The 25,432-nt window shown below is 37.1% G+C and overlaps 1 protein-coding gene across 2 annotated transcripts in view; it reads right to left on the reverse strand.

Annotated features, from left to right (window-relative positions):
* Window positions 1–517: 517 nt before the first annotated feature.
* Window positions 518–25,432, reverse strand: part of NAMPT (nicotinamide phosphoribosyltransferase) — a 41,795-nt gene continuing 16,880 nt past the window's right edge. The window contains exons 6-13 of one of the 2 annotated variants that reach the window (XR_009565130.2): window positions 25,094–25,252; window positions 24,384–24,520; window positions 19,711–19,936; window positions 17,845–17,964; window positions 14,188–14,328; window positions 12,917–13,051; window positions 4,298–7,447; window positions 518–3,551 (exon numbers count right to left, since the gene is read on the reverse strand). Coding sequence is in view for 1 of the 2 variants with exons in the window: in XM_030834390.3 (XP_030690250.1) it covers window positions 7,337–7,447; window positions 12,917–13,051; window positions 14,188–14,328; window positions 17,845–17,964; window positions 19,711–19,936; window positions 24,384–24,520; window positions 25,094–25,252 (1,029 nt within the window). In the remaining variant the exon portion in view is untranslated. Of the gene's footprint in view, window positions 3,552–3,812; window positions 7,448–12,916; window positions 13,052–14,187; window positions 14,329–17,844; window positions 17,965–19,710; window positions 19,937–24,383; window positions 24,521–25,093; window positions 25,253–25,432 lie in introns of those variants that run through there. The other variant, XM_030834390.3, reaches the window with a different exon arrangement.

The following is a 25,432-nucleotide window of genomic DNA, read 5'->3' on the forward strand; positions in this document are numbered from 1 at the left end:
AAACACTTCATGAATTTACTCTAAGGGTTTTCCAAAAAGACAGTAATATGTGAACATGCTTTGAAAAAGTTATCCGTGTTTAAAAAAACAACTTAGTAAAACGTTCTACTTGTTTTTTTTTGTTTGTTTGTTTTTCAACACTTATTAAAGTGTTCAGGGTACTACAAAGGGTACCAAAACACTGTGGAAAAGTGTTCATCTTAGTGACATTTATTCAACAAACATTTAAAGGTACTGAATGCAGGAGATACAGATGAATAAAACACCATTCTATATTCCTCATGCAGGACCCAGAACCATGGATTGTAAGAGCTGTTTTAGAAATACACTCAGTACCTATGGAGGCCAGAGGAAGGGCATGTGGGGTGGGGATGGCAGATGAGCGAGCTGTTGCATGATTCTTGGGGGTGTTACCACCTAACACCTAAAATGAGTTAGTCAAATGCAGCGTAAGTAAGGAGAGGAGTGGGGAAATGGTGTGATGTGTGTGCACGTGCAGGAGTGTGTGTAGGCAGAGCAAGTAGGTGATGCTGGCACAGAAAACAGAGGGCAAGACATGAGGCTGCGTGTGTGGCAGGGGCCAGATCAGGGAGGGTTTTGTGGGTTAGGTTGGATTCTGAGCATTATCGTGGGCTAAAGACAACACCAAATGCTTTAAGCAGGGGACTGAAATGATTCGATTTTGTTAGAACACTTTTTTGGCAGTACACAGCAGCGGGGGGAGGCGGCTAAGGATGTAAAATCTAGTTAGATATGTTTTGTATTGCTTCAGGAAGAGATCTGTGCGCCTAAAGTGGGAGTGGGAGAGAAGACAGATTATAACATTATTTAGTAGGTAAATCAATAGGAATGTGTAATTGAGGACATGTGCAGGGTAATGGAGAGGGAACTCTCGCTCGGGCGGTTGGCTGAACCCCCAAATGAGGTGGAGAATCAGGAGGAATATAAGTTTGGCCTCGTCGTATGTGAGTAGGTATCTGGGTGGAAATGCATCACAGGTAGAAAAGTCTGGGCTAGAGAGAGAAATGCGTGGAGGCTTGAATAAACAGGTGATTGCTGAGAGCAGGAGTGGCTGAGATCAGCCGAGATAAATAAGGAGATAAGCAGGACACGCCAAAATTGAAAAGGTAAGTGTGTGAAGAAGAGCCCCAGAGAGAGAAGGCACCTGAACTGTTCCAGCACAAGATGAAGCAGTTTCAAGGACTGAATTACTAACAGTGGCAAATGCAGGGGAGATCCTCCGGTAAGATAAGAACTAAACATATTCGTTTGACAATCAAGAGGCGTCTGTTTTGTTTAATGAGGGATGAGAACCAGATGGGAGATGAACAGCAAGTGAGGCAGTAAATGGAGAGGAAGTGTACACAGAGTTTGGATATGAAAGGGAGAAGGGCGACTAAGCTGGTGCTATCAGGGAGTGACTTTTTTTTTAAGGACTGGAGAAACAGGAACATGTTTGTTGGCTGAGGAGGAAGGACTAGAAAGGGAGAGGGTGAAGATTAAGAGTTGTTTTTTCCCAGGCTCAGAGTTCAGGCTACTTAGGAAGAGCTAAAAAGAACTAAATTCGTAGTCAGTCCATCAGGAGGGCTCCTCAGCCCAACAGCTGATCCATCCATCTTAATAAAAACTGCAGAACGTCTTCCCTAGTTTACCTCAAAGAAGTAACAGCTCAGTAGGCAATTATAATAATTAGATAAGAAAATAAAGTAAGTCAGGATAACTATATTTTTAATAGTATTTTGCTGCCAACAAAAGAAAGATGCTTCTTTGGGATGAACATAAATCAATGTAAACCAAAATTGTATTTTTCTGCAAAGATTATGCTATAAACTGGTAGAAAAGTCAATTGACAGCTTATTCTACTCGCCAAGAGAACAGTATGAGCCCTGAAAAGTGGTAAAAAGATCCCTTGTGAATATACCAACTAAGTCACCAAGAGTCCTGTATATACCAATAAGGTGAGGGGTCAGTCAGCCCACGTGAGAGCACGCAGGCAAAATTCTCGATTACCAAGGACCCATTTTCATGTTAGTTAAAAAAAATTTTGGTGAAGTTGGTAATTGGAGTGAGTCTAAAATTCCATTCAAGAATATATTTCTCTTTGCTGGAATAACAAATAAATAAGTTTTAATGGAATGAAGAACTGTGAACCAATTAAGATAGAGTTGTCTCTGGGGGGAATAAATAATAATTAGAGAAACTTTTGAATAAAATAAAATAATTTGAGGTGGGAATAACCTGAATAAGAGGTGACCGATTTTAACTGGCGCAGAATGCTTTGGTTTCTTTAAAAAAGAAAATGTGACTCTTAAAACATTAAAAACAAAAATTCAAAAATGTATTTAAAGGCTGGAACACTGGGCCCTATGTCAGTTGAAAGGGGATGCTGCAGCAAGCTAGCAAAACCAAGAAATTTTAAACCGAGATCATTCCTTCCTTCCGTCTATTCATTAACTCAACAAATAGTGCTTAAGCATCTGGTAAAGGACATCAAGCCTTTGGCAATACACAAAGCACTTTTTAATCAGTTTGTTACTCGTCCACGCATGTTTGGACCCTTCCAGGAGGCAGAGCTCCTCCTCTTGCAGGCTTGCCTGCGTCAGCGGTCTCCACTGCCCGATCCCTTTGAGGCTCACACCCCTCCTTGTTGCTGCCCCCTGCTCCCTTCCCTTCATTCACTGAACACACTGCCACCTGACTTAGTTTTCCTCTCCACTATGACTCTGGATGATCTTAATGTCCACCCGTCCAACCCACTTGTCTTCTTAGGCTTTGTGATCTTGTTTTGTCTCCAGTGATCTTCCTTAACTTCATGTAGCCACTGCAAGGTCACGCCTTGGATCGTACTACACCACGAACTTGCTCTTCTCAGATCACTAATCCAGGCATCCTGGTCTCAGGCTAGCATTTTCTGTCCTTCCCAAGCTGCTTGCTCAACAACTCCCAGTAGACCAGAGCTGTCGTCAGACTGTCCATTGGGCTGTCTACTGTCTTCCCAACACTGTGTGTTGCCTTGACGTCCTTACCTATTCAGTGTAAGTACCGTAGGACCCTTTTCAACAACTCAGTTTTAAAAATTATTCAGTTATTGTCCTTTGTTCTAGTCAGACTTATCTGGCAAAACTCCAAGTTATCTCTATTTTCTGCGCGTCTGTACCTAGGCATCAGGGTGTTACTAGGGAGGGCAACAAAAATAAAACCACAAGAGGCAAATTTTCAGTGTAAGTTCTCAATCACCAACTAGTTGGGGAACTACAGAATGGTGTGGAGGACCCAACACCTCTGGGCACTTTACTCTCCACAATAACTGTTTTAAAACTTGCATTTTCAACCATCTGCCCTGGTCTCAAATTTCAGAGAAAACCAAAGCCTGCATACGCACTAGCCTCTCCTTTCTTCTAGATTAAAAGCACTCTGTCCATCGGAAGCCAATCCTTTGGACCCCATCCTCCTCCACTTTCTTTGGAACCCAGTACCATGCTGATTCTTTTGACTCTCTGGTCTTCCACTTCTCCCTTTTTCCTGGGTCCTTCTCAGAGATAAAGCAGTACCTAAAAAGGGAAAGGGAGACACACTGTTGCCTCATTCTCTCCTCCTTCACACTTCCAACATTTGGGAGCTGTGCAAAGGGTAGCTTCTTTCTGACATCTACCTCCTCTACTACCTGGAAGGGCATGTCTCTAAGCTGCCGGTTATTTCCAGGAGGTCAAATCCAATAGATGCTTTCACATCCCTCACTCTACTTGATTTCTCAGCAGTATTCAACACCTGTGCGCAAAAAAAAAAAGCCCTTCCCTGGGCTTCCATGACTTTCCTCCTCCTGGTTTTCCTTTCATTTCTTTAGCTACTGCTTGTCAGTCTCCTTTGCCTGCTGATCTGCCACTTAAAACTTTTGAGAGTGCCTATGGTGTTGCCCTGGGCCCTCTCTTCTTATAGCAGAGATCCGCACATTTTTTTTCCTTTAAAGGGCCATATAATAAATTATTCTAGGCTTTGCAGGCCATAAGGTCTGTCACAACCACCCAACTCTGCCACTGTGACATGAAAGCAGCCATGAACAATAGTTTAACTAATCGACATGGCTCTGTTCCAATAAAACTTTATTTACAAAAACAGATGGTGGGTTGGATTTGGCCTATAGCCTGTGGTTTGCCATGCCATACTCTATACTCTGCCTAGAGAAGCATCCTCTCTTGAGTCTCCAATGACCATCTATACATCACATTCATATCCAAATCAGTATCTCCAGCTACCTAAAATCCACATTTAAATGTCTCAAAGGCATCTCAAATCTTACCTGAGGAATTGTGCTCTTTGCCCCCAAATCTGATCTTCCTCCAGTGTCCTTAGTAAAAGGCACTGCCATAGAGTGCACAAGGCAGAAAGTAAGGCATCCTAGATGTTTCTCCCTCTTTCATTCTCTAATTCTTTGAACTGGAAGAATACCTAAAAAAGGTAACTCTGTAAATGCCATTATTTGAAGCACACAGTCAAATTTAACATTTCACTAATAGAGCTAAACTTTATTTCCATGTTTATTACATGTTTATCTTTGATGTTGAATACATATTAGATTGATTTAACATACAACTTGGGAGAAAAGCTGACATTCTCCATTAGATGGGTTAAAAAGGAATGTAAAACTACAAAATACTTGTTTAAGTTTGAATTCTAAATTATGGCAAACAGAACAATAATTACCTTGCCATTTTTCTCTTTCTAGTTTTCCAAGATGGATTTCATTATAAAATGTTTTTCATGACAATTTATTTCAAGGAAGGAAATAAGGGATAATCATTAAAACCATTTTACTTTAAGTATAGAGTACAAATAAAGAGTCTTAACGCAGAACTCCTATCTCCTATTTAAAATACAAATAATACTTCAGGATATTATGAACTGAGGGGGACTGACTGTTGTAAACTGCAAATCTAATGACTTGAGCAAACCCACACATGCCATTTGCTTTTGTCTGCAAGAGTCAGGCTAATTTAAGGGTGACACAACAGAGTCCTATTTGATATCTATGTCACCCAGTTTCTACTCAGAATGGGGATGGCCAAATACTAAGTGCTTACGTGATGGAGATTCAGGATTCATCAATTCCAAGTGGCTAAGAGCTAACAGAGTTAATCATTCCATCCCCCAATCTATGGCCATGTACAAATGTACAGATTTTAGCATTCACTGAAAGTTTTAAAATAAAACTCCTCTAGATACTCTGAAACGGCTGAAATTCAGTGTATAAAGACTGTTATCTGCAGTATAATTGCAGTGTTTCAGCAAAATCAAAATTATGGGTGGTTATCAAAGTTGTTATTGGTAATAGTTTTTTTCTTCTCTATAAGCCCCTTAGCATATTTTGTGAAGAAAGGTGTGTTCTTAATACTCCTGCTCTTTACTTAGATTTAAAAAATAATAAATCAGCTTAAAATTATTTTCTACCAGGGATTACAGGATGAAAACTCTTACTAGAAGTGTGAATGATGCCTACTGTTCTCATTAGACAGGTGTTTAGAATCATCTGCAAAATCCCATATTCTTCTTAATAATGCATATAAAAGATGTTTAATAAAGATAACTCGCTTCTAATTAGATTACTCTAGTGATAAAATATTTTCTCATGTAACTGTTTAGGCCAAATGATTTATGGCTTTTCCATTTTTAAAATTTCACTTTTAATGTCATGTTGTTAAAGCTTTTCTAAATACTCTTCTAATATCAGGTTCTTAAATGAGAAAAGACAAAAGAGCGAAAAACTCCGTCTCAAGGCACACTCCTTTTCTTACAACAGGGTTGACACACTTTTCTGTAAAGGGCCAGATAATAAACATTTCAGGCTTTGGGGGTCACAGGGTCACTACTGCAATGACTCAAGTTCTGCTGTTCTTGTGAGAAAGCAGCCATAGACAATATGTATTTACAGAAAGAGTAGTCCGAATTTGGCCTGCAGGCCACAGCTGGCCAATCTCTGCCGTAGAACAGAAAGGACATCTAAAACATCCTGGTCTCTAGTCCAATGTGATGACTGACTCAGAATCTAGCAGTTTAATCACTCTAGAACACGTTGACGTTGAACACCGAATTTAGCCAACTTTCCGCTTCTGGTTCGGATTATTCAAACTCATGTCATCATGCTTTTCATTTGGGATAATTTATCTTCATTTAAGAACTTGCCTGAGCATTATTTATTGAGGGATTCAGTTTAAAATTAATAAATGATGTCCATAAAATTGAATATCCAATTTAATTTTTGAAAAAAATGAAAAATATAACAGAATCAAAACATTAAAAATAAGTACACTCACTACCCATTCCAGTAATTCATTTAAGTCATATCAACTATAGAATAGGAAAAATAAATTCAGAAGTGTAATTACTTTAAAATACACTGCTTCCATTTCTGTCAATATTTTACATTTATGTATATATTCTAGAGTGTAAGCAGAAATTCTCTCTAAAAATCTCCTTAAAATCTTGAGGTGCATATTAGAGCCACAGGCATTATCTGACATATAAAATTGCAGTACAGGCCTTTCAAATTTGGCATTTCACTGGTACAATACAATGACCAACGTGTATAATCACTGTACAGTGCCTAGACATTCCAGTAAGAACCATTATTTCCTTTAATGTAGAATGATTAATACATATTCTACAAGGGGCAGTGAGGTTTAGTAATTCTATTGGGTATGTCCTGACATAATTTTCAAATTGTACAATAAAACAAACAGCTTTGTTAAGGCCATGTTTTATTTGCTGATTAATGGACAAAAGGCAATGTAATTTATTTTCAAGTATTTTCTTGAAAGTCTGTGCTCATAAAAATCATGAAAAGTTGGAAAGACTGTTAAATCACTGAAACTTTAAATATATCTTACACAATCTTGTTTGTACAAAAATACAAGTTAAATATAAACATAAAGCAATCATGATAATTTTATGCAAATCTGTTTTATGTGATCTTCAGTTATATATAAAAGTTTCTTGGTTCTGTTTGTGAAAAGATCAATACCAGATTGAATTACTATCTATTGGCAAAGGGCCCTAAAAAGCTTACTTTAGCAATTATCTTTTACATGGTTAAGAGCATTTCCTAATTTGAGATCACCTAAACACTGGAAAAAAGAAAAAATGAAAAGGGCAGTATGTCCATAAACCAACAAATAATGTGGCTGAAATGTATCATAAAACACAAAGAAACCCCACACATCTGTACAATAAACATTATGTATTACATACTCACACACACAGGTGTATACGTGTGTGCATGCACGTAAACACACACACACGCACACGCAGGCACGCACACACATACCCAGTCATAAAACAAAGCTTAATGAGGTGTTGCTTCCAGTTCGATATTCAGCTGTGCATTTTTTCTTACTTCATCAAATGAATAGCTTTTTGTCACCTTCCCATTCTTGAAGACAGTATGGAGAAGATCCTGCACAAATATAACAATATTAAAGTTTAATGATATTAGACTATCAAAATTCTTAAGTAATGCTTTGATGAATGAGGTTAGTTAAATACACAGAGATGTTGATATTGTTCAAATTATGAAATGATTTTATTCACAAAGAATGCTGGTAGAGCAGGCATGATCTAAAATGGGATGTAGAGATATTTAACTTTTATGGAAAGGAATGATCTGCGTAGTACATTCTTAAAACAGTTTTCCTTAAAGGAAAAATGAAAAAACCTAGTTGACCCATCTCTTTTTTTTCAGGTGGAAGATGCTTACTGCTTTGGTTGCCCAGAAGAACTATGGCTGTCACTGATAAGCATGACTGACAGATCAGCAAGGAAAGCCTGCCAGACCTTCCCTCGTTCCTAGCCAAGACTCAACACCGATTAAACTTCTCAATTTGGAATTTACTAAACTTTCTAATCACGAGTTTTGGCCTTAAAGAAGCAAGCAAGCAAATAAAGCCAACACTGAAAACAAGCAACCAAACCCAGAACAGAAGCATAAATTGATTTCTTGACTAATGCACAGCCACTGATTTTAAAAACTCTGTGTATATTCCGGAAGTCACTGATACGTGTAATCCATTTGATCCACACAAGGATAAAACAAAGACCAATTAAGAGAATGAGGACTAAATTCCCTTTCGAGTCTGGTAAAGCCATCCCTGTCTCACTAAGGAATTATCTGCCTCTAGTTTTTCCTGAAAAATCCACAGAAGTAATCTACTATGCCGAAGTTTTCCATCTCATCGGAAGGTGAGGAGCATACAACGTTATCTAACATTTTTGTCATTATGTTGTTTCCTTTTTATCCTATGTTTTGTTTTTTATTTAAAATTTTTTTTATTGAGGTATAGTTGATTTACAATATTAGTTTCAGGTGTACAACATAATTATTATTTTTAGATTATAATCCACTTAAAGTTATTATAAAATATTGGCTATATTCCCTGTGATGTACAGTATGTGTAGTTTCTTTTTTTTTTTTTTTTGCGGTACGTGGGCCTCTCACTGTTGTGGCCTCTCCCGTCGCGGAGGCTCAGCGGCCATGGCTCACGGGCCCAGCCGCTCCGCGGCATGTGGGATCCTCCCGGACCACGGCACGAACCCGTGTCCCCTGCCTCGGCAGGCAGACTCTCAACCACTGTGCCACCAGGGAAGCCCATGTAGCTTATTTATTTTATACACAGTAGTTTGTACCTCTTACTCCCCTACCCTGCCCCTCCTCGCTTCCCTCTCCCCACTGGTAAACACTAATTTGTTGTCTGTATCTGTAAGACTGTTTCTGTTTTGTTATATTCATTTGTTTTATTTTTTAGATTCCACATACAAGTAATAACATACAGTATTTGTCTTTCTCTGTCTGACTTATTTCATATAGCATAATACCCTCCAGGTCTATCCATGTTGTTGCAAATGGCAAAATTTCCTTTTTTTTTTAATGGCTGAGTAATATTCCATTGTATATATGTGCCACATTTTCTTTATCCATTCATCTGTTGATGGACACTTAGGTTGCTTCTGTATCTTGGCTATTGTAAAGAATGCTGCTGTGAACATTGGGGTGTATATAGGTTTCAAATTAATGTTTTCATTTTCTTTGAATATATACCCATGAGTGGCATTGCTGGGTCGTATGCAACTCTATTTTTAGTTTTTTGAGGAATCTCCATACTGTCCTCCCTAGTGGCTGTATCAGTTTACACTCCCACCAACAGTGTAAGAGGGTTCTCTTTTCTCCACACCCTCTCCAGCATTTGTTATTTGTAGACTTTTTGATGATGGCCATTTATTCTGACAGGTGTGAGGTGAAACCTCATTGTGGTTTTGATGTGCATTTCTCTAATAATTAGCAATGCTGAGCATCTTTTCATGTGCCTGTTAGCCATCTGGATGTCTTCTGTGAAAAAATGTCTGTTCAGTCCTTCTGCCCATTTTTAGATTGGATTGGTTTTTTGGATATTACGTTACATTAGCTTTTTGGATATTTTGGATATTAACCCCTCGCTGGTCATATCATTTGTAAATATTTTTCCCATCAATGTAGGCTGTCTTTTTGTTTCATTGACGGTTTCCTTTGCTGTGCCAAAACTTTTAATTAGGCCCCATTTGTTTATTTTTGCTTTTATTTCTTTTGCCTTGGGAGACTAAGAAAATACTACTATGATTTTTGTGAGAGTGCTTCGCCTATGTTCTTTTCTAGGAGTTTCACGGTATCATGTCTTACATTTAGGCTCATTACTGCTTTTGACACATTTTGTATCTTTTTTGTTCTGTGTATCCCTGAACTACTTATAGGTGATTTTACTGTTTGTCTTTTAAACTTCCTTAGTATATGCTTGATTTGCTACCTTTACTATATAACTGCCATTACTGATGAGGTATTTCCTTTTGTAATTATCATGTTTACTCCTATTAACATTTCTTATAAAGCTGGCTTGGTGATGCTGAACCTTTAGCTTTTGGTTGTCTGTAAAACTTTTGATATCTTCAAATCTGAATGAAAACCTTGCCAGGTAGAGAGTATTCTTGGTTGTAGGTTTCACCCTGTCATCACTTTAAATATATTGTGCCATCCCTCTGGCCAGCAGACTTTCTGCTGAAAAGTCAGATTATACAGCCTTATTAGAGTTCCCTTGTAAGTTGTTGCTTTTCCCTTGCTGCTTTTAACAATCTAATTACAGTCTTTCTTGGTGTGGTCCTCTTTGGATTTGATCCTTTTGGGGCTCTCTGTGCTTCCCCTTCCCAGGTTAGGGAAGTTTTCAGCTACTGTGTCTTCAAATATGTTCTCTGCCCCTTTCTCTCTCTTCCTTCTGGGACTACTACAATGCAAATGTTAGTTGCCTGATGTTGTACTAGAGGTGTCTTAAACTGTTCTCATTTTTTAAAATTCTTTATTCTCTTTAGCTTAAGTGATTTCCACTACTTTGTCTTCCAGTTCACTGATCCATTCCTCTGTATCATTTCATCCGTTGATTCCTTCTAGTGTATTTTTAATTTCAGTTATTGTGTTCTTAATCTCTGGTTCTTTATATTTTCTGACTTTTTGTTACAAACTTCTAAACTCTCACTCTGGTTAGCCAGTCTTTTCATGAGTTCTTTGATCATTTTTAAGATCATTATCTTGAACTCTTGTACGTGGTAGGCTGGTTATGTTTTCTGACCTTTGAGAAGTTGCCTTTTGTAGAACTCCTCTGTGTCCCAGCAGTGAATCCCTTCTGGTCACCAGAGCTATGTGCTGCTCTAGGGCTCCTCCTATGTGGGTTGCTTGGGTCCTTCTGTTGTGGAAGACTGACTACAGCAGGCAGTCTGGTAGATGCGGCTGGCCCCCAGTCTCGTTGGTTGCCAGGCCTTGTGTGTAGACTGCTCGCGGCTGGTTGGTGGGGCTGAGTTATAAGGCTGCTAGCTGTGGAATCCTGGGGGTGTCCCGGGGCTAGTGTCAGCCCACTGCTGAGCAGAGCCAAGTCCTGAGGGCTGGTGTCAGACTGCTGGTAGGTAGGGCCAGTTGCTAACAGCTGGCTGTGGGGTCCAGGGTGTCCTGAAGCTTGTGTTGGCTTGCTAGTGAGTGGGGCTGGATCCAAGAGCAGCTAGCTGAGGGGCCCAAGGTGTCTCCAAGGTCAGCTACTGGGTCTGACTCAGGCTCCTTTCAGACTACTGCTTCTGCCCTGCGTCTCAAAGCATGTGTAAGTTTGTGTGTGCCCTTTAAGAGTAGAGTCTCTTATTTCCCACAGCCCCCTGGGTGTCCCGAAATAAGCCCTGCTGGCTTATCTTCCGGGTGCAGGACCTGCCCCAGGCTGGAGAGGCTGAGGTGGAGCTCAGACCCCTCACTTCTTTGGAAGAAACTCTGAAATTATATTCTTCTCCTGTTGATGGGTTGCCCACTTGCAGGTGTGGGTCTTGACTATACTGTGACTCTGCCCCTCTCACCTGCCTCGTCATAGTTCCTTCCTTATAGCTTTAGTTGCAGATCTTTTCTGGTAGATTCTGGTCTTCCTCGTCAGTATTTGCTCTGTAAATAGCTGTAATTTTGGTGTGCCCGTGAGAGGAGGTGAGCTCAGGGTCTTCCCACTCCACCATCTTGAAACAATCTTATCTGTCCTTGTGTTGCTTCAAATCACACTGCTCTTGCTGTGACATTTTCTTTATAAATTTAACTTTAATCTATTGAGGAAAGGTGGTTCCTATTAAATCAAAAGATCTAGATGATCATAAATTGATTAGTGACTCAAATGTTCTCGAGTCTCACTCACATACTCTTAAAATCAATGCCTTGTTTTACTCATAGTTATGAGCATGTCTAAAGTGAGTTTTGTCACTTTGCCAATTCGGCAAAGTCTTGGTAGTACAAGAGTTAAGTGAAGGCTATGCAAAGAACTGCATAACAGGCTATATAAAGGAATCTAATTCTAAAAGTTTTAGGGACTTATATATATTTTTCATTAAACAGAAAAATCATATTGTATTAATTCTGGCTCAAAATCTTAAAAGAATATAATAAAAGTAACATGAGCAAAATATGTGATGTGGTATAAAGGATCAAAAGTTAAAAAACATCTGAAGTAATAAGTTAGTGTATTTTTGTTTAGTGTAAACCCTCCTCTGAGAATATGAATATTCATGAGTAATTTTCCTCTAAAAAAGTATTTTCTTTTTCAATCTGGTGGCTTAGAAACAGAAATTTTATAACTATTGAGTTCAGGAATGTAAGTGTACTTTTGTATGTTAACGAGCAGAGAGACTACTTTAGCATACTATAAGTGTTTCTAGTTTGGTTGACTAAAATCAGAAAACTTGGTTAAGTCTAGGTTTCACCATTTATTAGTTATATAATCTGAATCAAGTCTCACTGTTTTCACATCTTACACTACTAAGATAACGTAACTTGCCTTTTTTAGTCATTAGAGCTGCTGGGAGAATCAAATGAGACTAAAGAAAACCATCTGAACTGGATTCTATTGTTTTGAAAAAGGGAATTGTCTTTAACAACATTTTAGAATTTGGATAGCCCTTCTTTTATCTAATAAAATTACCAAAGTTTTACTATAACATAAATAGCTATGAGCAGTCTAAGAAGAACATCCTTTAAGTATTCTTAACTATTCCCGTTCAGAAACGATTCACTGCTAATTGGCAATAAGAGTAAGATCAAATATATGCAAACTCACTGAAGCTCACCAATCACTCCCTGCTGATCACTATGTAGAAAACCATAATGTTTTTTGGAATGTTACAAAATATTTCACCCAATGTATGTGAAAGTCTCATATTTACTATCTAGCCATTTCTTGCTTTTCATCGTATTTTGGAAGGCTAGGTCAGCAACTGTAAACACTTCAAATAAAACATAAAAGCTTCCTTTCTTAATTTGAAGAGTCAACCTGCTACTGTTTAAAAACCAAACCAAACCAAAAAAAAAAAAACCCAAATCAGCATAGATACATACATGACCATATTCTTCAAGGTCTCCTTTTCCTTCCTCAAGTGTAACAAAATTCCCTGCTGGTGTCCTATGCAAAGATAATCGGCCCTTTTTGGACCTTTTGTTGGGATCAGCAACCGGGTCCTTGAAGACATTAATCTGGAATCCAAATTAAGAAAGTTGGCGAAATACAAGACTAATCATCAGAAATGTTCACTCAACACCCATTAAAAAAAAAAAAAAAGTGTGTACCTAATTTATATAAATTTTAAGGCACTTTGTACGTATAATTAAACCAATCCACACCTGGCTTTTAGAGACAAGACTCTAGCCTGTTTTGGAGGACAGAGTCCTCTGTGATGAAGAAGGTATGAACAAAATCCAAATCTTGGATAAAGTCTTTGAGGTTAACAATGTGACCCTTAAGGTATCTCCTTTTGTATTATGCCTTGCCCTTAAACTGATCTAAGTACAGCACGTGTGTGTTACTGAAAAATCAATCTATGTCAACTCAATTATATAATCTGCGGCAAGGGAACGAGGAGTTTACTATGATAAAGCCTTTCCTATTTCATAACCTTTTCCCTTTTGTTACTTTTTATTCTATTACCTTGTTACTCTCAGAAGCAAAGAAGACCTAGAGAACCTAGAGCACAATGTTTCAGGATCAGAAAGGAAGAAGCAACTGGAGATGGCTATAAGAAGAGAAGCAGAAGAGGCAATCCCAGAACTCGCCAAAGAAAGATGGTGGTGAACTAAGGTAGGGAACCAACCCCTGTGTTCTTAGGATCCCCTACACACACCCTTTAATACACAGACTCTCAAGAGCTTATGAAGAGCTAGGGAGACTGTTGTTCAGCTGCTTGCAGCTTGGGTTCCCTTGTTTTAAGGCTACCAGAACACGATTCTAGTAACACAACTCACACGTCATAGTTCACCTTCCTAAAACATTCTTTGACAGTGTTTACATACGTGATGGCTAGGTTAGCTGACATTCTCGTTCAAATATGGTCAACTTTTTGATTCAAAGGTATATACTGAAGTAGTGGAAATGAATTGACCTGCATCATCTCTCTTAAATAATCTCTCATTTCCCCAAATCTCCATTTTTTTCTGAAGTCAAGTTATCACCCCCTGTCTCTTTTCCTTCTTTGTTTCTGCCTCAAGGTCAGGGGTACCTGACAATACAGTAACAGTTCAGGACCATATTATACTTGGACTATTGTGTTCAATAAGTACATTCAACATACACACATAAATATTAACAACACAAGAGTAAAAGTTCAATGACATACCCCAAGGCCATTGGTTACAACATAACTACATTTAAAGGAACAATTCAGGAGATCTCTTGTTAACTTCTGTAGCAAAGCTCCACCAGAACCAAAGGAAACATTTTCTATGCTCCATTTTTTTTGCTTCATGCCTTCCACAATCTAGATTAAAAATAAGATATAAATAAATAAATTTAAGCCAAGTAATTTGGAAGAGGAAGGAGCTAATTATCCATGAGCCATACTGATGAATAAACCATCCAAAGCTGTTTTATAACACAGTAAATAATGAGATAAGAATAAGGTCTACACAAAGTTACATTCCACTCTTTTCTTTTAAAAGACCCACCAACCCCAAAAAAGGGCAGCCCAAGGGATAAGTGTAGAAGGAGGGGATTTCATTCAAAGTTCCTGAATTTGTGTTGTAGTCACAGTGATTGTGGTTTAGGTTGGGGGAATGGAGGAAATGAGAGGGAGAAAAATAATAGCTATAAATACCTAAGGTTACTTGAGTAAACTCTCATCTACCTCTTGCAGTTACTGCCCAGATGCCAGTAGCACAAGCAATGGGGCCTGGATGTTTGCCCCAAATTACTAGATTCTAGAAATGACACTCCTCATCACTAATAAATCTCAATACATGTCATCACATGTCATATGTAATGGGGCATTTAAAAGTCAACGGATATTGGTGGTAAAACAGTATAAAACACCCTCTCCTGCGTAACAGTTGAGACACTGGCAGTCATCTTACTCTGGCTGGTACTCCAGTGCCGTAAGCAAAATTATGAACTGATTGGGTGTTAAGATTTATCATTGGATCATTTTTGGGAGAATGATCATCTAAAAGCCAGAAAGAGAGACCTATATGAACAGAGAGTTCCAGCAACTAGAATAGTTAAGGGACACATAATTTAAAAGTTGCATTAATTTATTAATCTACATTATTATCATCATTTGTATTTCTTTTTCCTAAGCAGGACTTATTTACCTAGCATCTGTCTTATTTAACATATTCCATCACTTTTATGGTAGAAGGTGGCAAATAAAATTTAATAACCATTTTTAATTTTATAAGAATAGTCGAAAGGAAGTAACTGGAAAGTCCCGTTTCATTTTATTTAAACAGAACTTTCAGAAGTGATCAGAAAACCGTAAGCAAGTCTAATAGTTTTAAGTGAATCATTAATATAAATTTGCCATATTCCCCCCAATACCAAAAGTCTCAAACTGACCTTTTATCTATCCTTATTTTCAACCTTGCAAGACACAGATAGATAAACTCCAAGGACCTTCATCTTTTAACAAGCCCACACTTAAAAAAATATCTCAGCCATCTAATTCTCCTGGTATATGTCAGGAATCAAGATGGAAACATATGCAATTTATTTTAAAGTGATTCCTTAGGTTGTACATAAACCCAGTCTCATGTCTTTTATTACTATACCTGAACCCGAAAGTACTCAAGGGCCCTGAATTCAGATTTATTTTTCACTGAACTAACTGTAAACTAAGTATAACTAAAATAATAATAAAAACCTTATAAGACAACACAAAATTAAGGCATGTTCTAAAAAGTGCATTTCAATACTGAAGAAATACAAGGAGTAGAACAAAAAAATGGGGGAGAAGAAATGGAAACAGATAAAGATGGAGGGTAAGGAGATTTGGGTAAAATATATAGAGAAAGTAGTTTCAGAACTGTCACCTGATTTTAGGTAAGCCTCAGAAGCACAAGAAGGAGTAAATCACAAAGAACAGTATCACCTAATGTCATATCTCTGTATTTTAGGACCAATAAGATATTCTTCCCATATAGCTTTGCCAAAAGTTGTGAAATTTAGACAATTTAAAGTTTAAGTGAATTTTTCTATTGTTACAGGAAATTATGGAATTAGAGTAAAAATTACTGTTTAAAAATATTTGCACATACAAATCAGAAGGAAATCTGACTAGACATAGCAAAAATGCTATATGAATTTCCTTTTCCTGCTTCTAAAGACTTACTTTGACCCACCTACAGTATGAAGAAAGCAGGTAGCAGGTATTACCCCCTTTAGGTAAAGAGTGCATCTGCATTAATACCAACTATTCATTCTCTGACCATTCTGTTTAAGGTTTCACCAATGCCAGAGAATATCTGTCTCAATATTTAACTTAACTTCTTGATCATGGAGTTTAAAAAAAAAAAAGTTCGAGTTCTGAACTGATTCTCAACTTTAAAAAAGAAAACAAAAAGAAAAAAAGGAAAGCCAAAGAGCTTCAGTTTTTAAAGGGAAGTTCAAATACCTGATGGAACAACCGAACTTAAAGAGCTGCCCCTAAGAACAAGTGAGGGTAGGTATAAGCAACGGGAAGCGCACTGGGCTAATGCGTATTCTGATATACAGTACCCTGCCCACATTTCTTCATCTGAAAGGGCGATAAGTATGTGTGAGGGTACCCGCTACAATGGAGGTATGCGTACTAGTTCTTAACTGATACCAAGGTCAGAAACCTTCAATTCAGCTGAGCGACAGGACAACTGCAATTAAACATGCCAGCTGAGATTTCTATGCTCAGGTCCTCTTCCTTGCTGCAGATTTTTCTTCCTTCCTTTTCACATCAAAGCCTTAGAAGAGCTGGGGAAGTTTCTACTTTTCTTAGGCAAGGCAGTTTGGGAGAGTTGGTAGAAGAAACCTCATTTCTGTTATTGCAAGACATCTATTCCAGACATCATTTTCAAACTCTAAATGCATATCGCCACGGAAGTACTGATAGTGATATGCAATAGTTCTTACTTTTATTTATTTAGTTTAATTTTTTTTTGTTTTTGGCCACCCTGTGCGGCATGTGCAATGTCCCCGACCAGGGATGGAACCCTTGGCCCCTGCAGTGGAAGCATGGAGTCGTTAAGCACTGGACTGCTGGGGAGGTCCCAATAGTTCTTACTTCTAAATGAATCTTTGGAAAACAAACTATTTATAATTTGGGTACTGACCTTAATCTAACCACACTGAACTCTTTCAAACAGAAGATTCCATCTGAAACTACATACATTAAAATTTCGGTGCTTTATAGTAGCTGACAGTCTACAGCGTGGTATCGCTGATAGTCTTTAATACCCAAAATACTCCATAAAAATTGAGTTCCTTAGAAGCTTATCCGAGAAACAAAAGAGGAAAAAGTTTTAAATTGCATAAAACATACGCTATTTGGCTAATAGTGGTAACAGTCAATGTTAAAATTTAGAAGAGGTGACAAACCATTCAATGATTTTTGAAAAAGCACAGATGAATATCATTCAAGTTTCACACTGTTAGAATGAAGCTCCATTCTATTAAAACTGAGACCTATTTGTACAGTGTCAAGACTTTTTGTTGTATATACAAAAAATATTCCTTGACTGGCATTTTCTTGTTTCCTAGTGACACTTCTTTGGGCTCATCATCCAGGGCGGCCAATGAGGACTGGCAGTATGGTTTGGCCGGTACTTCTGTATTTTAAGTTAATGTATTTTAAATATACTTCTATATTTTAAATTTTAAGCAATTAACAGAAAAGACATAAACCATCTTAAACACTTATTAAAAGAATCACAGCTGTACTTAAATTATTAATGTGTTCTTTATCAAACTAATAAAAAGGAGTTTAATTATAAGGATTGCTTTATTGAAACTTTTAATATAAAATCCGTACCTCTTGTAAAGTATTAATATCCACTCCATCCCCTTGAATAACTCTAAGATAAGGTGGCAGCAACTTGTAGCCCTTTGAGTTCTCAGTAACAGGGAACTTCTTACCTAAAATATCCAAAACCTGTATGGAAAAATACACAGCCAAACACAAAATAACTAATACTGAAAAAAAAGTGTTAAAGCTTTCCAAAGTTTAAAAAAACCCAAGATTGTTAGCAAAGCAAGGTCGAGAATATAAAAATTAATCAAATTAAATTTTACAATACTATGTATAAGCCTTCTAAAATTTTGTCTCAATTCCTTTTGATTATGTTAGAAACAGGCATGCAATTTTCTACCAAGTCAACTTATACTGTAAAGTGGCTCAGAACACAAGTAGTTTTCCCTCACATTTTTCAAAGTAGATTCAGGAAAAAAAAACCGTTTAACATTAGGAGCTTACAGTGGTAAATATAATATTTTTCAAAGGTATATAAAACATCATTTAAAAAAGATGATTATACTTTTGATTTGGATTTTTTTCTGCTTGTGCCCAATAATTTAATTTGTCTGACATAAATAATTTGTCTGACACGAATCCACCTGAATTACAAAGTTCAAAGAAATCATGATACACAGATAAAGCTGGAAATGAAGCATATATAACCCGTAGTTTCTCTGAGGTGCTTCTCACTTAACAATGACACCCATTTTTAAAACCAAATTGCTTAATATGCCAAGTTGTCCCACTTATTCATTAACTACTGCAAGTTTGGGAGCAGCTGAAATACCTCAACACTGACTGAAAATTTCTCAGAAAGCTTGGTCAGAGATTCCAAAGATCTACCCAACAATCACTCCCTTTTCCTAAATAAATTGTTCTAACAATGAAAACATTCCATACTGCTAACTTTGTTGATTCTTGAAACTAGGTTTGGATATTTTTATTAGGTAACAGGAAAAACATGCAACCTGTTCAGTTTGCTAAAACCAAATCTGTTCACATTTCAGGCTAAGATCAGACCTTCAGATGGCCTATTAACAGGATAGGAAAAGACCTCCTTGATTCTACATCCCACTTTCTTAAGGGGTAATTCATCACCTAATCATCAGCTGGGAAACAGTGTGGTAAAGAGGGAAGGTGACAGCCACAAAGACCTACGTTGGATACTTGGCTTATTTTACATGTCATGTGACCTGAAGCAAGTTTATTTTAACCTCTCTAAGCTGGTCTCTTTGTCTATAAAAAAGAGATTGTAATATTGATCATAGGATTTTCATAGAGATTAAATAATGACACAGCTAAAGCAAAGCACGCACAGCACTATACTTTCCTAGTAGTAAGCATCAATAACCTGCTCTTATTAGTGCTTTTCAGAGAAGGTAAACCAAGTCCTAAACACTAAAAACAATGCAACAAGGCTATATTGAGAATCAACAGTATCTGTAATGAATCTCTACTTGAAAACTATTTCCAAATTATTTTTATTCCACATTACATTGCACATATTTCCTTTGCACTAAAACCTTCAAAGGTACTGCAATGATAAAGGAAAAAGAAAGAACCCACAAACTTGGTAACCAAATCACAGGACTGGTTACAATGTTAACACTATTAATTAATTTTGAAGGTAAAAAGAAAATATCTATTCAACAGTACTTAACTGTTTCTTTGACAGTATATAAATAATCCATAACTCTGGATATCCTTTCTCTGTTATTAATGCGTGACCTTGGGCAAATCTATTACTCTCTGGGTTGCAACTCTAAAATAAGGGGACTAGTCCAGAGAGTTCTGAAATGGTGTGTGTATAAATGAAATTAAAAGTAGTGTCGATGCAGCTGGTCTATAGGCACTTTAATAGTCAACTTACGTATTAAAATTTACCTTTAATACAGTGTCAAGAGGATTTCCAGAATCAGGTCTGATTATTAGTGGTGCCTCTGTACTTCTTGATACTATTAAATGTCTTAGATCTTCACCCCAGATTTTCTCACACGCATTATAAATGTCATAGCTATCGCTGACCACAGATACAGGCACTGATGAAAATTGTGTTACTATATGTTCAAAAGCATCTTTTTCATGGTCCTTCCCCCAAGCTGTTATGGTACTAGAAAACAAAATGAAAATACAGATTTACTTAGGCAGACACATTATATGTTCCTGAATCATATCTCATGTTTACTATACTACACCTTCAACACTGCAGAGAAGGTGAGTGATTTAGTTTAATAAATGCACATCAAAAGGTTAACTGAGTATCTGAGCCAAACCACTCCTTGGCCAATTTTTAAGACTGTAAGTAATCTCATTCCTCTCCAATAGTTATTTAGACTCTTAAGTCATGTTCAACCAACTATAAAACTACATTATCTTCTTTTTTAGTATTCCTGAACCTACCTCCTGAACCTACCCATTTAAAATGAGTGAGCTAAAAAGTACCTGCTGCAGACACTTTCTACGTTACACTGAGATGTTAGAAGGAATGAACACATACTCCCATTATTCTGCTAGGCCATGCAAGCATTTGGCTCCCTTCTGTGCATTTTCAAAACCATATACCAATAATAGAAGGGACACATTTTATCTTTCTTACATTTCAAAATCTTACACTTAAAAGCAATTACTTAGGCAATTATTTATACTACACCATGCATAGATACAGTAAACTAACTCTTTACCTGTTATATCTTCAGTTGGCCAGTAACAGGTAGTCATTTATTTCACTTACAGATTATCCACTAGTACTTAATATATGCTCCGGGAATAAGAATTATAATATTTAGTTTCAGCAAAACATAATTAAGATGGGAAATAAAGCGTGTGAGTTTCTATTAGGCAAGTATTATTATAGTGATTTTTACACTGTCCTCAATAATGGTGGTTCTTTTTGAACAGATTAATGACATGTAACCTAAGTACTTGCTGGTTAACCAATATATAACATAAAAATTTTTTTAAATTCTTAAAGAAAACTTCATAATGAATTTTAGAATTGTTACCATTTTCTCATGCCAAGTAGTTTTTCTTTCTCCCTAATTTGCTAGTCTTTGCCTCTACCCCATTTTCCAAAGTAAAATGATGGAAAGTAAAACAACCCATTCATTTAACCCCATGCAGATATAAGATTATCTCAAAACTGTTTGAAAAGTCATACTAATTTATTTTTGAAATTGTTGTTTTATTCTTATTTTTTTTCTAAAGGACTGAAGTAAACAACTTTTCTTATGCGGGGGATGGCAGAGCATGCACATTTCAGGGGTGTAAAGACTTAGCTACCCAGAACTACTCTCATCTGAAATGGAGAGATAGCATATTTATATAAAACTCATTTTACAGTGAACAAAGTAGCTATGATGCCAACTCTCCACTTAATGCAAGTATCTGCAGGCTAAAGGGAAAATTAACACACGGATAAAGAGAAGCCCCTTCTTCATATCAAGAATTGCTATGGTCCCCTTTATAAGGGAGAGAATTAAGCTCAAAAAGTACCAACACTGGAGAGCTTTGCAATGTAAGAACAAACTCTTAGAGTTAAGAGGTCACTGTTTATGCCCTTATTTTTTACTAGCATTGTATCAATACAGTCAACTAACTCTGCTATTTGTGTGTATCACATCTAGCAAACTTAACGGTTCATTTTTAGTCTTTATCTTACTTGCTCTTTGGCATGTGAACTTTCCTGAAGCTTTCTTTCCCAATGACTTCAATGACATATCCCATGTTTTGATTTTTTTCCCCATACTTCTATGGGTCCTCTTCAGTTTCCCCTAGATGCTCTCCTTTCTCAATGTGACCTGGGGCACTGGTCTCTCTCTATACCTCCCTATGTGAAAAACACTCAAAAGCTTTTAAAAAATACCTTTGTAGTGAGAGTTTCCAAAATCTGTACCTTAGCCCAGGTTTTTTTTTTTCTGGAATACAGATCCATTTTGTTAGGGAGGAAAATGAGTTTCTTCATCTCATCGTCCCACAGACATTCCCCATAGCACCCTCCACATAATCTAATCATAATAACATCTAGTATAATATTTGGTATATGGAGATCATAAATATTTGTTCAATGAATTCTACTTAATTTAATTTGATACCTTTCCAAAGTCTGAGGAAGAGTTATGTAATTGAATATTTTCAAGTCCAGATTCATATATTCTTTAAGAAAATATTTATAACAATAATGGCAATGTTCTAAATTTTAGTGTTTTCTTATTTTAAAGTTATCTTGGATGTTAGTTCATTTTCCCTCAATGACCTTCTGATGTAGGAGATGTAAAATTTTAGCTCCTCCTGCATGGAGGAACTGAAGAACAGAGAGATAAATGACTTGCCCAAGGCCACCCAGTATGTCAGCTGTAAGGTCACTCAGATTTCCCAACTTTCAGTCTACAGCTCTTTTCACTATACTTTGCTATTGTTTAAACGACCTGTCTATTTAAGAACATCTGACACATTAAAGAGTCAAATTTGCAGGTGTAGTAAATATTACAAGACTATAAAAATACAATAGATTTTCAACCTGTTTTAACATAAAGCCCTAAAGAAGATATCACCTTTATTCTCAGATGTATAGTATCATACTCATGATATTATTACTCTGAAACAAAAGCATCAATGAAGAGTCTAATATATGGGTACTACAAGAAGTTTTTTAAAAGGTGTACATATATCTAAGACCAAAAATAAAAATACTGCAACCCTAAAATCCTGGTCTGTTAATGTCACTCTTATTTTCCCAGTTTCACCAGTCTTGAAACTTACATGTGAAAGTATTCATGTCCCTACTAATAAAGCAATGCTAATATATGTTAGCTGAATGTACCCTCTACTGAGCCCCAATTCAAATCATCATGTTCCAGCAATTTCATCTCCCTAGCCAATGCTCATGTTTATCCCCTTCTTTCCATTTATTTAGCCACTTGGATCTGAACCTCATCATCTGTCAAACTTATTGCAACAGCTTCCTATAAATCCTCCTAACTTTTCATTTCTATTTTTCAATTCATAAGATAGCCCACTATTACTCTTTCGACAGTATTTCTCTGATGACATCACTTCTTTGCTCAAAAACTTCAATGCCCACTCCCATTTGAAAATGGAATTAGAATAATCTAGCATGATGAGCAAATAGTTAACATTTCAATATCAAAATAAATTTGAGGGTGTTTACTAACCTGTCTTTCCACTCTACCCTACATTCCCTACAAAATGTCCCTACAAAATACATTTCAGCCCTTATTCCCTAAACACATCCATATTCGCCCCTTTCATTCTTGCTCCTTCAGGACAATGCTTAACACATGGTAGGCATGTAATAAATACTTAGAGAATGAATAATCTAATGTCTGCCATTAAATTTTACCAATCGTTCAAGAAGTCAAGATTTGCATACCATCTCTATAAAACCTTTCTTGATCCAACCCTATCAGTGGCACATGACCCTACTTCTCCTTCCTTTGCACTGCTAGAGCACTTTAATTGTACCTCTTTAAAAGCACTTAACAGAGCAGAACGCTGCTAGTGTACTATTTTTAATCCAAAAGATAGGATTAATTCTTTACATCTTTCTATCCCTTGTAGCACCCAGTAGACTGCCTGAGATCAAAGCTCAGCTTTATTCACTGCTGGTTTTAACACCCTGCAATATTCAAGTATGAGTAGAATTTAATAAACTGCCCCGAATTAATTACATTAAATAATTTTTGTTATAAGAACCAGAAATAAGGTTTGGCATACATTTTAAAAACTCCACTAACTTTCAATAAAATTAACTCTAGGATCAGAGCAGCTATAGCCTAGATCATAATTGTCTTCTAGTTTAACTTGAGATGCTGTAGTAAAATCAGATAAGGAAGCGTAAGAAGACTCTAACACTCTTCCTTTCAACAAAAGGGCTAACTTGCGGGCTTCCATGGTGGTTGAGAGTCCGCCTGCTGATGCAGGGGACACGGGCTCATGCCCCGGTCCAGGAAGATCCCACATGCCGCGGAGCGGCTGGGCCCGTAAGCCATGGCCGCTGAGCCTGCGCGTCCGGAGCCTGTGCTCCGCAACGGGAGAGGCCACAGCAGTGAGAGGCCCGCGTACCGCAAAAAAAAAAAAAAAAAAAAAAGGGGCTAACTTGCTCATCTATAATTGAGGGTACTGGGTTCAGAAGATAACTTCCAGAACAAAGATAAGTGAAGTCATGTAGAAAGCAGGGAAAGGGAAAACAGTGACCAGGTTTCACAGTGAGGGCTTCTAGACTTAATGAATACAACCTATCTGCACACGGCAATAGAGAAGCTAAAAAAATCCTTACAATAAAACCTACAGAGCAATATATATGAGTTGGCAAAAAGCTCCTAAATTGTTTCTATTAGGACAGTTACAAGTTCTCTACCTCCCCAAGACCAGTCTTTATACAGGGTATGAATACTGAATTAGTATTGCTTAAATTCATGAAGATTTACTGTACTACCTGGCTCTGTAGTTAAACAAAACATCACTGAGTTACCAGAATGAAAAAATTTAGTTATAGAAAACCAAGGTTAGATAATAGGAGGATGAAAACAGAATTTTACCTGTGTTCTGCCGCTGGAACAGAATAGCCTGGAACAGGATCTTTCGTTCCATAGTATTTTTTAATTAAAGCAATTCCTGCTACTGTATCTGTTCCTTTGAAGTTAACCAAATGAGCAGATGCTCCTATGCCAGCAGTCTGGAAAATAAACCATAAACCAAAATCCAAAAAAAGAAAAAGAAAAGACCCATACTTGAGGTATAGAGCATAGCCCCCAAAGCAATTATCGTCTTCAGTTATTCCTAAAGAGATATTTAACTATTATCAGAGATAATAGTTTCTTATGACAAAGATCCAGTTTTTCCTAAATATTTAAGGATTCAACTGTTGCCTCCTCAAAAAGACCTATTCAATAGCGATCCACCCCCACTTCCCATCACCTCCTTTTCCCTTACTCTGCCTTGGCTTCCCTGTAGCATTATCTGACATCTGCTAATATTTATTTTATCTGTTTATCCATCTGTCCATCCATCCATCCAATACGTAAAGGACAAGGATGTTTACTGAAGGCTGTATTTCAGGTATTTCTAAAATAGGCTAACACATCTTAGGTATTTAATGTATATCTCTGATTGAATCTCTGGAATTTCAAAATGTGGCCTGCTTAGAAGCAAGATCAATCCCAGTAACTTCCCAAAAACTTTACAGTGGTAACCGTAACCTAACCGACAATCCACATTTTATTAATTGAAGTTCACTTCAGTTTCTTACCTCTTGGGAAGAGACTCCTCTGTAGCCAAAATCATGTAACTTGTACTCCAGACCATCTAAGTTACCAGACGTTTCTAACAAATATTTGGCCAATATTTTCTTCTGCTCTCTAGAATTTGTGGCCACTGTGATTGGATACCAGGACTGAACAAGAATAGTCTGTAGTAATAAAATCAACCACAAACATTAATACATAAAAAATTGGGTTCTTTCTGAGGAAAATCCTAGCTTTCTCTGGAGGTATGTCCTGGACTTCCATACTACTAGAAATACCAATTGGACATTTCAACTGTATGGCAGGACGCCTACCACATGCATTTCAGATACAGTGCCGAGCTC

This window comes from Globicephala melas, chromosome 9 (genome assembly GCF_963455315.2).
Source record: "Globicephala melas chromosome 9, mGloMel1.2, whole genome shotgun sequence".
NCBI classification, from domain to species: Eukaryota; Metazoa; Chordata; class Mammalia; order Artiodactyla; family Delphinidae; genus Globicephala; species Globicephala melas.